General features: G+C 42.5%; 2 protein-coding genes across 4 annotated transcripts; one reads left to right on the plus strand and one right to left on the minus strand.

Moving 5' to 3' along the window:
• Positions 1–1,752: 1,752 nt before the first annotated feature.
• On the plus strand, positions 1,753–3,666 carry LOC132470234 (uncharacterized protein C20orf85-like). 2 transcript variants are annotated; one of them, XM_060068586.1, is made up of 4 exons: positions 1,753–2,063; positions 2,584–2,665; positions 3,005–3,125; positions 3,406–3,666. In XM_060068586.1, exons 1-4 carry the CDS (start codon positions 2,005–2,007, stop codon positions 3,567–3,569), a joined length of 426 nt encoding a protein of 141 aa, XP_059924569.1. In that variant the 5' UTR covers positions 1,753–2,004; the 3' UTR covers positions 3,570–3,666. The 2 variants fall into 2 exon arrangements, with proteins under 2 accessions (XP_059924569.1, XP_059924570.1); XM_060068587.1 differs by having other exon boundaries at positions 1,769–2,063; positions 3,024–3,125.
• Positions 3,667–5,010: 1,344 nt separating this feature from the next.
• On the minus strand, positions 5,011–9,529 carry krt18b (keratin 18b). Of its 2 annotated transcripts, none has more exons than XM_060068584.1 (7): positions 8,951–9,529; positions 7,420–7,502; positions 6,987–7,143; positions 6,548–6,712; positions 6,012–6,137; positions 5,335–5,555; positions 5,011–5,214 (listed from the first exon to the last, which is right to left on the minus strand). In XM_060068584.1, the coding sequence occupies exons 1-7, from the start codon at positions 9,407–9,409 to the stop codon at positions 5,181–5,183; spliced, it is 1,245 nt and encodes a 414-aa protein (XP_059924567.1). In that variant the 5' UTR covers positions 9,410–9,529; the 3' UTR covers positions 5,011–5,180. The 2 variants fall into 2 exon arrangements, with proteins under 2 accessions (XP_059924567.1, XP_059924568.1); XM_060068585.1 differs by having other exon boundaries at positions 5,331–5,555.
• Between the last annotated feature and the right edge of the window lie 3,898 nt (positions 9,530–13,427).

Here is a 13,427-nt window from a genome sequence, read left to right on the forward strand (position 1 = left end):
ACACACACACACACACACACACACACACACACACACACACACACACACACACACACACACACACACACACACACACAACCTAGTCACGCACATCCAGATATGGTGACTAAGCCATATGTCAATGAAAGACTTTGTGTCACTTCTGTATTCCTCTAATTTATTCTCCTCTCCCCTCCCTCCACTCTCCCTTCTCCTCTCCTTCCTTCTTCCTCCTCTTCTCTCCTTTATCTTCCCTCTCTTAGGCTTCTCTAATCTATTTTCCTTCTCCCCTCTCCTCCTCTCCTCTCCTCTCTCCTGCCCTCTCCTCTCCTTTCTCCCTCCTCTCTCTTACTCTCCTCTCAACTTTCTTTCTCCCCCAACATTCTTCTTCTCCTCTTCCTCTCCTCTCTCCAATACTCCTCTTCTCTCCTTCCTCTCCCCTCCTCTTTTCTCCTCTTCGCTTCTCTCCTGTCCTCTCTGCTCCTCCTTCGCTCTTCTCCGTCCTGATCTCCTCTCCCTTGTTACTTTCTATAATCTGCCGTCTAGACAGAGCCTTTCCTTTTTAATACCTAGGAGAGAGAGAGAGAGAGAGAGAGGAAGGAAAAGAAAGAAAGGATGAGAGAAGAAAATAGGAGGATGAATAAGCAAGATCAAAGCAAGGAACACACATACACATACACGCAGACAAACACAAACACCACACCAACACAAACACACACACACCCACACCCACACCCATACACACACCTACTCAAACAAGCATGCAGACATACACAAACACAAGCCCAAAGATATGACAACACACACTTCTACCCAGAGACCAAAACACACACACATGATCTAAAAAGTACATGCCAATCTGTACCTGTGTTCTCACATATTAGATTAAGGACCACATTAAGTGTCACACATGCTCACACACAAATACGTATATTCTATTTTAGTAATCTTTGACAAGCAGAGAAACACAAACCAACACACAATCACACAGACACACATACTAGTCCGTCTATTTGTCAGACATGCTGGGCTTTAGGATTGAGCCAGGGTCGTTTCCAATCAGGATAGATTACACCTTCACACGCACACACACCTACATAAACACACACACACACACACACGCATACTTATGCAAACGCACGCACACACATACAAAAATACATAACATATGCACACACACACACACACACACACACACGCATACACACACACACACACACACACACACACACACACACACACATACAAATAGACACACAGTCAAACACCAGAAGCTACACTTGTGTGCTTGTTTGGTGTTTTCAATTGATGACATCAGACATCCCCTCTATAATTGCCTTGACCAGCTGCAGGATGATGCCATCACCATCTTATCTCTTCTTCTCTCCTCCCAACTCCTCTCATCCAATCACCTTTCTTTCTCTCCTCTCCTTTTCTCTTTTTTCTTTTAGAATAAAAGTTCATGCCTGTCACCTCTGACCCACAACCCAGTCGCTTATAGGATCCACTAAAGTCTGGCCAAGAGAGCCCCCTAGTGGATACGCTATGTCATTCAACACCCATGTCCAAACAAAAAACCCATGAACCAAAAAAATTCTGGTCAATGTGCTCTTACAGCTTTTTCTGAGATAATTACAGAGCCAATGTTTTCTTTTTTTAAATATGAAAGGCTTTTTAAATGAAAATTAACATTTTCAATACAATTGTCAATGCTTGCAATTCTTTTCATGTGTTGCTACACAGAGCCTGATTCCATTTGAAAGCACCCGGCCTGTTGATGACCTGGAATTGCCATCCCATGATACCATCATCACCACGGTTACGTAGGTACAAAGCAGAGGACTGGAAGACAGATAGGTGTCAGGGATCTCCGTATCCCCGGTGACGGTAAACAGATCCATCAAGTGTGACTTACACTCAGGTGAAATTGGAGCTTCACAGAGAAAGGCAGAGCAAAAGCTATACACAGGCCTACACACAAACACAAGCTACAAACACACACACAAACACACACGCTTGGCAAAGATGGCAACCAATGTCGAGGAATCAAAACCCATCAATTTTGTGAGTCAAGATGAAATCTGGTGAGTTTACTATTTTATTATGGTGTTGTTATCTTTTTAATGCTGTGTGATGTATGAATTGTAATGGTTATTTATAAGAAATTTAGATCATTCATTTGCAATGTAAGATGCCATTGTTCTAGTTTTAACACACACATTCATTGGTTTTATGCTTTTGTAATTAGTATTAGTATCATTATAACTTTTGGTAAATATTCAAAGACTGCTGAGGAAAAGTATTGAGGACAGCTGGCTAACAAATCCACACAAATACATTAGAGGCGGAACAAAATTAAACAAAATATTCGAAGCTTGTGTTTAAGAGAGGCAAGAATTAATTGCAAGAATAGGGCTTGCTCATTAATATGTAGATGTCTCTCAGGGATAGGAGTGAATTAAAGTGAGTTATCTATGTGTCGAAGCTCTAACTATGCGTTGTTTGTCATTTACCTCAAAACTGAAACATTATGGTTGTTTATGTGTGGGTATGTTTTTGTGTGGGTGTGTCTGTGTGTGCGTGTGTGTGTGTGTGTGTGTGTAGGAAGACACGTCTTAAGGTCGAGAAAGAGTCATCCAAAATCTGGCCTCATAAGTGGGACTTTCTCTCAGAAGTCTATATAGAGGTATCTACACAAACAAACACACACACACACACACACACACACACACACACACACACACACACACACACACACACACACACACACACACACACACACACACACACACACACACACACACACACACACAAACACACACACACACACACACACACACACACACACACAGTACGGAGTGCATTTATTGCCACTATTACTTAAATACCACTTGAATTTCAAAAAGCTTTGTCAACTGAAAGAATTATCTATACACTTATGAACAGCAAACTAAATTCAAATCAGTGAACAATATTTATGCTTTGGATAAAAGAGATCCACATGTATCCACCAATTAGAAGCCAGGTGTCCTGTTCTGTTTCAGAGCCAGAGGAAGGGGGCGGGACTGAGGGAGGCGGCCGGGGAGCTGGACCTCCCACCTCATCTGAGGGCACGCCCCCCGACCCCCGCCGAAAAATACATCCATGTGTGAACTCACTGTCTTCCTGTCTGAACGCATACACACCTACATGTACTTTTCTATCTGCCTGGATGTCTCTCTGACCTTGTTTTTACCTACCTACTTCTCTGTCTGTTTGTCTGTCTGCCTGACTGACTTTATGTCTGTCTTTCTGTAGGTCTGTCTGTCCTTAAACCTACCCTTCTAAATGTCTTTGGGTCTGTGTCATTATTGTTAAAAATAGATTTTTGTTTTCTAACCTATATAAGGGTGTAGTGTCATGACATCACTCTCCATTCTCCCCCAGGTAAGCCCCTCCCCTCCTGTACCCCAGACAACTCAGGCTTTGATTGGCTGGAGGTCTTCCCAGCCACATCTCCAGCTAGAGGTCTATGGCAAGGAGACCCATGGGAGGCGGAGCTTCCTGAAGGAACTGGGCTGGACACTAGAATCTTGCACCTGATTGGATAACTGACCTCATGGACATGGACCCGGAGTGCTGTGGGAACAAGTCAAAATGCTGAATGTTGATTGTAGATTAAATATTTCAGTTTGATCCACCACTAAATCATTTCTTGGTTTATTGTTGAAATATTTGTTGTAAAAAAGTCTCTTTCTTGTTTCTATATTGTAGTTTTTAAACCAGTTGCTCTGCTTATTTTGTGAATCTTTATGTAGCCTACTCAAATTGTGGCAATTGTTTGGGTATCTCTTAACAATTGACGCACTTGCTGTAAGATGCTTTGGATAAAAATGTCTGCTATATAAATTAATGTTGGTCAATATGCATAACAACTCTAGGTGACAAATCGATAGATTTAATTTAAAATCAACCATAAATCAACCAATGTATTACTGAATTAGCTAATACTCATTCATTGATTTCGCTATTAATTGGCCAGCTGTCAATTTATATAGAGAATATAAATCAGCTGATCAAGCCAGAAGCTAATATACAATCTGTCTGAGAACATTTAACACAGGAACCCTACAGAGAAATAAGAACTAAGAAACTACCTCCCTACTAGTTAATACCTACCGTTAAACACATCTCATGCTCAACCACGGAAACATTTCTCCCTTACACTTCAAGTAGGCTACATTAAAGCATGTAACTGGGGCATAAAATAATGAGTCAGATGCCTGGATCAGAGCGTCTCGGTGAAGTAATGTACTTCTTCGTCTTCAGTAATTTTTGGGAGATGAAGGGAACCCAATTCGCCGTAAGGATCTTTGCTGCCCCCTGCTGGTAAACCTTGCATTGGCGTAAGGGCTGCCGTTAACGTGACTATTGCTTTGTTAGGGTTAGAAAAAAAGGTCTGGTGTTTTTTTCCAGACTTTTTGTATATATTAGTACAATACATACAAAAGTTTATGTTCAGTATAATTTAACAAAATATATCCAAAATAATAAAGTTATTTATTTTTAAATTTGGGGCCATGCCCCAACCAAGTATGACGTAAATAAATATTTATAAGCCTTTAGTTAATGATAAGCAAACATCAACAAACATGAGTATATTGCCGAATATAATGCCAACCATATATAGATGCTCAGCCCACCAGCCTATCCAGGGGGCTGTACCAACTGGTAGGCGGATCTATTCATCATTCATCTTAGTGCCCTTGTGATGTCACTAAAAGTTCGATCTTGACCTGGCTAGTAATGGTTATGAAACATCACACTTGGTGGTAAATAGGGGTCCTTTAAAAACCCCAGTTATTAATCATTTACTAATGTTTATTAACGTTTTTTTAAAGATCAATTCATCGCTTATATATTAATGTTGGGTTAATGATTTGTAATATTTTTATAAAAAATATAACCACTCATGAATATGTGCTTTGATTATCATGTTGGCTAATGAGGCTAGGAAAATATAAAGGGCAATGACACATTTCACGGACACACTTCCCATTTCATGAATTGATTCCCTTGAATTTATTGGTCAGCAGAAGATTCAGCCAAAACAATAATTTGGTTTGTGTAATCAGAGATCGACTTTTTAAATTTCTTCTTTCTTTCTTCTCCAATTTTTTGAAAGTGCTGATTTGTGCAAAGATCACTGAAGCACAAACCGCCTATTCTGCCAACCCCTCTAGTGCATCTTGAAGCCTGTAAAACACAAAATTATAATATCCATCATTATCCTCATCAACATCAATTACATCTGTCTATTAAAATTATTCATCATTGATGATAGATTGAAGATTTGCCTCCGATAAACGTACTTACTTAAAATCCCCTCCGTCCAGCAGTGTCCTGTAGGTGGCGATCTCGGCCTCCAGCTTCATCTTCATGTTCAGCAGGGCCTCATAGTCCTGGGTCTGTTGGCTGATGTTGGAGCGCAGGTTGGTCAGCTCCCCCTCCAGGTGCATGATGATGCCGTTGTACTTCTCCGTCTCATTGTTGTTGCGTTGCTCTGTGCCTCTCAACGTGTCTTCCAAAGACGCTTTCTGTAGGGATTATCAACAAAACCATTGAACACACATATTCTCAAGGATCGAACGGAGCACAGAGGTTTAGTCGAAAGGAGTGGGCAGGATATTGAAAATATTAAACAACAGGGGGTGGGCATCAAGGGCTTAGGGATAGTGATACTCTGTCTTATTGAGAAGACTCAAGCTGTAGTACTGTAAATATAGCTTGGCTTATTTAAAAAAGTAAAGCAACGTCTCACATGAGAAACGCTGTGGGAGTTTCAAACACCCCATAATGAAAGATCAATGCCCGATTTAGGAATTACCAAAACATTTACATCATAAGTAATTCATAAAGTAATAAATTAATTGTAGAAATATCTTCCCTATGCAAGTTGTTGTGTGCATGGCATGGCACACAACAACTTCATTAGAGATTAATTAAAATGTGGGACATTTGAACACATGAGTGCATACGAGCAGTGTGCTTACCAAGCTCTGTTGGGAGGCCAGTTCAATCTCTAGGGTCTGGAGCTGTCTGGACAAGTCGCTGATCTCCAGCTGGGCCCCTTGAAGGGCCTCTGTGTTTTGTGAAACCTGTACCTGCACCTCCGAGATCTGGTGATACACAGGGTAAAACACGCATGGTATGTTTTAAAGTAGGCCTTCTGTGACACAGATATAAAACTACATAAGTACAAGATGGAGCAGAAATTCAACACTGACTAGATCTTAACCTCACAAGACTGCTACTTCAAGAAAGGAAAAAAATTATTCTTTCTGCAATGCTTTGAGCGCATTTTTCTTGCGTTGTCAAGGAAGGACCCGTCTTGTTGAATGTTGTAATTTGCTGTTGTTTCTAAGGATGTAGCATTGTGAAAGCAGTGTCCCGTTATTCATAAATTATTCACACCCTTGGAACGTTATTGACCAATCAGAATCGAGTATTCAACAAAACGGTGGTATAACCATTAGTTAATGAGCAAAATTGCAGTTGATGCAAAGCCTTTGAACTACTGTCTGCGTACCTGATTTTCGTGCCACTGCTTGAGGTCCTGTGCGTTCTTGACGGCGACCTTCTCGTAGTTGGACCTGACCTCCTCCATGACCTGGGCCAGATCCTGACCTTTAGGAGCGTCCACATCCACCTGCACGCCCCCGTGGGAAACCTGGCTCCTCATCTCCATCAGATCCTACAGCACACAGAAAAGGAGGACGCACCAGGGTTTAGTCTCTATTGACTCCTAAAGTGCACAGGGCATAAAGAATGCCTGCTGATGGTGATTCTGCAGTATTTTACTTTGTAAACTAAAGGCAAACTGAATAAAAGCGATAAAACACGAATGCCTGCTTCATTGGCAGAAAATGCAAACAATTCGAAAAAAAGTGACCTAAATAATTGCATTTTTCTAAACTCTGTTTAGAAAATAAAAATATACGTATATTTCTACAAATTGTCTTTCTCACGTTCTCGTGGTTCTTCTTGAGGTACATGAGCTCCTCCTTGACTGACTCAATCTCGCTCTCGATGTTCATCCTGCCCATGTTGGTGTCGTCGATGACCTTCTTCAGCCCCCCGATGTCTGCCTCCACCGATTGGCGGATGGCCATCTCATTCTCAAACCTGGGGGGGAACCAAGATGCAAGCACTAAATAAGCAGATATATTCGCTACATATTAGTCTGCCTAATATAGCTAAGATTCACATTCAATTTTCTACTATGTAATACCAATTAATCTATTTACTACTAATGGTGTCCCTAATTGATCAGATTGTTTTGTGCGTAACACGTTTTAGAGACTCCTTTGTAACCTGCAGCTTTAATCCAAGCAATATTTTTAGCCCAAACCAAACAAAAAATTTAATCAATTCTGAAATAAATAAAAAAATTCAACGTACTTTACTTTGAAGTCGTCAGCGGCCAAGCGAGCGTTGTCGATCTGGAGCACCAGAGTGGCATTGTCCAGAGTCTTGTCAAAGACCTGGTGGGGAAACAATACAATATTATATGCATATCATTTACATGTATCCATGGTGTCAATAAAGAAATTGTAATTTGATCCAGAGCGTTCAAATGACACAATGGGGTGGCAACGTGCCCAACTTCCAGCGCCAGACTCTGGGGGCAGGGACAGATTCATGATCAAAATCTGAATCCGTTTTTGAGTTGATATGTAATAAAAAAAAATTGCTTATTATTTATTTTCCCTCTGCTACAGATAAATAAATAGACAGATTGACAGACAGACGGACAGACTGACAGAGAGACAGACAGGCCGATGGATAGCAACAGCCGTGAACATGTTTTCCGAACAGAGTTTATGTGTCTCCATGGGTAAAGCAGAAGATAGCGCCCTTCCCGTTTTTGTCAGAGAACACAAAGAGAGGCACAGAAGCCATCAATGTGTCACACTCTGAAACTGCAAAGAATGTGACATTTGACACTTCTTTGTAGTGCAGATTATTAGACAACCAGCACGCATGCTCGTTGATGTGTTTATGTGTGTGTGTGTGTGTGTGTGTGTGTGTGTGTGTGTGTGTGTGTGTGTGTGTGTGTGTCTGTGAGTGTTTGTGTGTGTGTGTGTGTGTGTGTGTGTGTGTGTGTGTGTGTGTGTGTGTGTGTGTGTGTGTGTGTGTGTGTGTGTGTGTGTGTGTGTGTGTGTTTGGGACCCTTATTACATGCAGATGTAGCCCACACTGGCGTGAGCAGGAGCGTTCATTGTAAAAGCCATGTATTACACATCTGTTTCACATCAGGGTCGGCTTACACCAGATGATGCTTGCAGAGCAACCATTCACAAGCAAAGAATGCGTGCAGGAGAACCATTCACAAGTGGACACGCTGGAGGATAACATTTCTATTGGGAGGAAAAATATTCTTTTGGGTCTTGCTCAGAAGATTCGAGAAGTCAGTTTGCCTCTTGTTGGTGACTCACCAGAAACAGGAAGTCCTGCCAGCTGTGTGTGTAGCATGGGATGGATTATATGGGGGAAGGGTGAAGCTATGGACACAGCCACACCCTCCATTCTAACTCACGAAATATGATAACTCTTAAAGCAACATATTGAGAATAATGTCTAATGTGGCCTATATATAGGAGACTGTGGGATATATGATCATATTTAGAGAACTCGAAAGGACTAACTTTACTTCTCCCTTTTAAGTTTTGTGAACACTGAGTCATTGCAGATTCATCTTCATCATGATCATCAAATCACTGTCCCAAACTTTACGCAATTTCCCCTTCAATTTTCTTCCACCCTCCTATATAATTCTTTGTTTATTCGTATGCATAAACATTTCCCCGACCTCTATCACAGTTCAACATCCTACAAACAATATACATTCAGACACAAAACGGATCATCAACCTTAACCTTCTCCATCTTAACTAAACCTTTTCGACCCCACCCCTCCCCGGGTTGCTCACCTGTCTGCGCAGGTCCTCGAGGATGGGTGTGTACTTGCTGTACTCCCTCATCTCGGGGCCTCCCTTCTCCAGCGCCTCTCTGATCTTCACCTCCAGCTCGTTGTTGGCCTTCTCCAGGCTCCTGACCGTGTCCAGGTAGGTGGCCAGGCGGTCGTTCAGGTTCTGCATGTGGCCCCTCTCGTTGCCCATGATCCCCACACCGGCCCCGCCAGCACCGGCCCCTGCTCCGGCTCCCGCTCCTCCGAAGCCTCCGGACATCCCGCCGCCGCCGCCGCCGCCCATCCCGCTGCTCACCCTGTAGGCCGAGGAGGAGGAGATGGTGGGGGCGCCGGAGCGCAGGCTGGAGAAGGAGGACGAGGAGATGCGGGCCCCGGAGCCCCCTGCGCCACCGTACGTGCTGGCTGCGCGGTAGGGCGGGGTGGAGCGGGTGAAGGTGGCGGTGCTTGACCTGTAGCTCATGGTGGAGTCCGGGTGAGAAGGAGGCACACAAACAGACGAGGGCTGAGAGAGTGTGAAGAGAGGGTTCTGGACTGAGGTCTTGGTTGCTCGTCGGCAGGGAAAGAGACGTTGGCAGATCGAAATGGAGAAGTTATACTCCCCTGCAAGTCCCTCAACCACAGCTGGCCTTTTTAGACCCTGCCCACTTCCACATCCACCATTGTTCCTTTCCTGTTCTCCTCCCTCCCTCCCTCCCTCCCTCCCTCCCTCCCTCCTCTCGCTCTTTTCTCTCTTTTACTCACATGCTCCCTGTTTTTTTGCAAACTATCTGTGCTGTGACCCAATCTCATTTGTATAATCAGTTGCAAACATTTACATGCAGGAAATACAAAGGTGGACATTTGTTTATCTTCAAGAGCTGTGCATGCTGTGACCAGGGAATTCACCTCTTGGTCCAATGAGCATAAGAGATCAATCTGTAGGTTCTTAAGCTTGAAATGTATTCTATAACCAACAAATAACAAAAAGGAAAAAGAAGCAGAACCGGGAAAGATAGTCATTATAACAACATTGAAGGTATTTTTTTTAGATTATACAAGGAAATTCCTTTGGTTTGCCCATAAAAGGCTTATTGCCTAACACTGACTGCATAGTTTTCTGTATGGTCAGTAATGTTTTGAACCAAATTATGCCAGATTTTAACTGGTACCAACCGGTACAAAGTAAGTAGGCCTGCAAACATGGTAGAATTGTTTATCGCTCAGGAAACATAATTGAAGTGACAAGGTCAAATATACTCATCAAACTCACATATACTTTGGATAAAAAAATATTTTAAAACGTACTAGATAAACTAAGCTGGGTAAAGAACTGGCTATGTGGTAAAAGCAACAATAAAATAAAGGGCTGCCTTGTTTACACAAGCTGTTGACTGAAAAAAACGTGTGCCAATAATGACTGCATTAAATACGCTCATAAAAGCAGTAATACAAAAATGGTGAGCTGTTGAAAACCAACCGTGGTTAGCATTATGTCAGAGCAGAGGAAAAAACAACACGGCTACAATGGCATCTCAAATACAGAGCGTTGGGCATGAAACCTGAGAGGTTTACTTGGGTTTGGACATATTTGAGCAGAGGGTTAGGAAAACGGGGCCCCAGAGAACGGCGTAACAAAACAGTGTGTGACCCCCCCTCAGGTGCAGCTTTGACAAAGGCAGACGCTCCTCCCCGATGTCCTCCATAACATGGCTCCTTTTATCCTTCCCATCTTACCCCACCTTTATGCTTGATAGAGTTTCAACACTTTCTCACAGTTTTCCCTGCATCTTCATCACCACCCCAGCCAAGCATTGTTCACTTTACGGAACGCTACGTCCATAATGAGCTCTGGCCGTTTCTATGGTAACCAAAAAAAAGAAAGAAAAAACACGAAAGTAGCTAAACTAAAACAAGGACACTTTTTTTTAGAGAAGTGAGGAGGAAGAAATGCCACATGTGAGGAAACACCCACCACATGAGTCTGGTCTCTGATTAAGACGGTGAAGGCAGATTTCACCATGGAAACTCTCGTATGATTCAGGTCTAACTTATCACTGTGCTTCCTGTCCATCTTGTTTAGCTTTCCAGCTCCACTGCTTTTCTTCATCCCTAGATACTGCATGGGAAATCCCCTCCAAACTTTTTGCCATTGCCGAAAGCAGCGGGTCCGCCCATTAACTGTCAAACATAATTTGACTCACTGTTTTTATCCCATTGTTCAGTTTAAATAATACTGGTGGTTTTTTTTTATCAGAATTTTGTTATCGGACTGGGTCCATTGTACAGTTATCCCTGGCCCCTTTATTTCCTCCACATAGCTTCCTCCCATGAGGGAAAGGGAGAACGAGGAGGAGAAGACCAGAGACGAAAGGGCTGGTATTAGGGAGGTGAGGTGAGGTTGGTGTGTGTGAGTCACCGCAGCACCCAGCGGGAGTCCCAACAAACAAATGGGCTGTATGTGCTCCAGGACCTGGACCGACGTCAACAACTGGAGAAGGGAGGAGGAGGGGCGGCGGCGAGGGGGGGCTTTCGTCCTTACCCGGGATGAACTCCCACTGGTTGGCTTTATTCTTTTACTTTTTTTCCCTTCACTTTTTCCATTCGGTTAGCTCGAGTACAAATGAGTAATGCTCTCACATGATCTACCATGAGGCACACACGTGTTTATAAATGTACCAAACGCTAAATGAGCAGAGTAAGTTAATATTCTACCACAGGAGTATGAGCTAAGCTAACTCAATTATGCCCTTATGTTATTAGCATAGTCTTTCACTGTACTCTTTTCAGCAGTCAGAGTGTGTCTTCATGTCATTCCAAGTGTCGTTCCATACTAATTGTGGGACCAAGGCGGCTATGACCGGCCACTGTAGAGGTGAAGGAAAGACAGCAAGGGTTTCTCTACGAGATGCCATGTCCAGCTTTAGCTCCCAGACATTCCTCAAGAGGCCACAAGGAGCACGGGGGGATTGGGACATTGTTAATGCTGATTGTTATGGACTTTCTTTATCACCCTCACTGTGGAATTACAGATGTCAATGTTTTTTTCTGATAAGATAATGATTTGACAGTGTTGTAATGAGACACTTTGCTCCCGGTTCAAACTTATAGTAATGCTTTTATTAATTGTAGAGTTAAAGATATACATAGGCCTATCAATGGTAACAAAAAAGAATGAACCATTGTTCCATGACAATGAAGTGTTTGGTAAGACTCCAAACACAATCAATCACAAGAATTATACAGCTGTTTAGTTTCAAAGTCTTAAGTGGCTCACATTTCTGCGCCCACAGTCGACTGCATTACTGACAGCGAATGAGAGCGAAAGGTCCAACCCCACCCCATAGACATGCTGTAAATCCAACCAAGCCACTCCTACTGTTTTTTGAGTCGTCCAGACTGTGCCCACTAGAGGGTGATATTCGAGCAAAAAAAAGCAAAAAAAATGGGTGTGGCCGTGAACGCACAAGTTCCCTTTAATCACCTGGCGTCAAGCATGGTCATGGGTTGCTGATGTTTACTTTCATGCACCAACACACAATTCAACCACACCTCTATCTTAGCATGGGAATTGTATGTTGTTACTGAGTTTGTTTGTTTAAGGCTGTGTGTGGGAAGAGGACTCCGGGGAAGCCATGGCATCTTCAACAACGTTATGACTGGCTTTATAAGCTAATTTAGCGTCACGCCTTAAATAATCTTGCAAGGTCTTTCTCTGAAATAAACGATGCTGTTATGGGTGAGACAAACCTGATATTTTATCAGCATACTTTTGATCACTTTAATAAAGATAACTTGATTAATGAATTATGCAAATTAAATTATTTAATTTAATTTTGTTTTATGGATTTCTGAAATGTATTCTCCCTTACTGATGTATTCGTTGTTCGTTTGTAATTTTAATTTAATTTGAATCAATGATCATTATTCATGGCGGAGGTGACGTAAAGATGTTGCATAATTATCATCTGCAAATTTCAATCTTAACCCACACATCATTCCCTAATACCACATAATAATGGATCTTTTCCCATAATATTGATCTCATAACACTGGGTCAACATTTGAAGGCCAATCTGCCAATCATTATGTAATTGGTTCCTTGTCTGCTGCAATTACTGTACCCACACTCGGGCCAACTTTGTAGCCTGCTATCTCCCTCTCATAGCATGTCAGTGTCCCTCTCTCACGGCACATTCCAAACATTATGTGTCATTTTGCAGCCTGGTACAAACCGAAAACATCACCACCATCTTAACAGGCTTCAGGTCAGGGTGTGACCCTCTGTGTGATTTCTCTCTCTCTGTCCCTCTCCTCCATCTTACTTGCAGTTTTAACTGGAAGAAAGTGAAATGACAAAAATAAACAGACACCTCTCCTATTTCAGACCTTAAAGAGAGAGAGAGGTGGGAGGGGGGGTTACTATCAGTCCCCAAGGGCTTGTCCAACGATAAGTGCTTGGTCGTGTGTACGTATATGGTTTTCTTTTACCAAGCACGGGT

This window comes from Gadus macrocephalus, chromosome 13 (genome assembly GCF_031168955.1).
Source record: "Gadus macrocephalus chromosome 13, ASM3116895v1".
Lineage (NCBI taxonomy): Eukaryota > Metazoa > Chordata > Actinopteri > Gadiformes > Gadidae > Gadus > Gadus macrocephalus.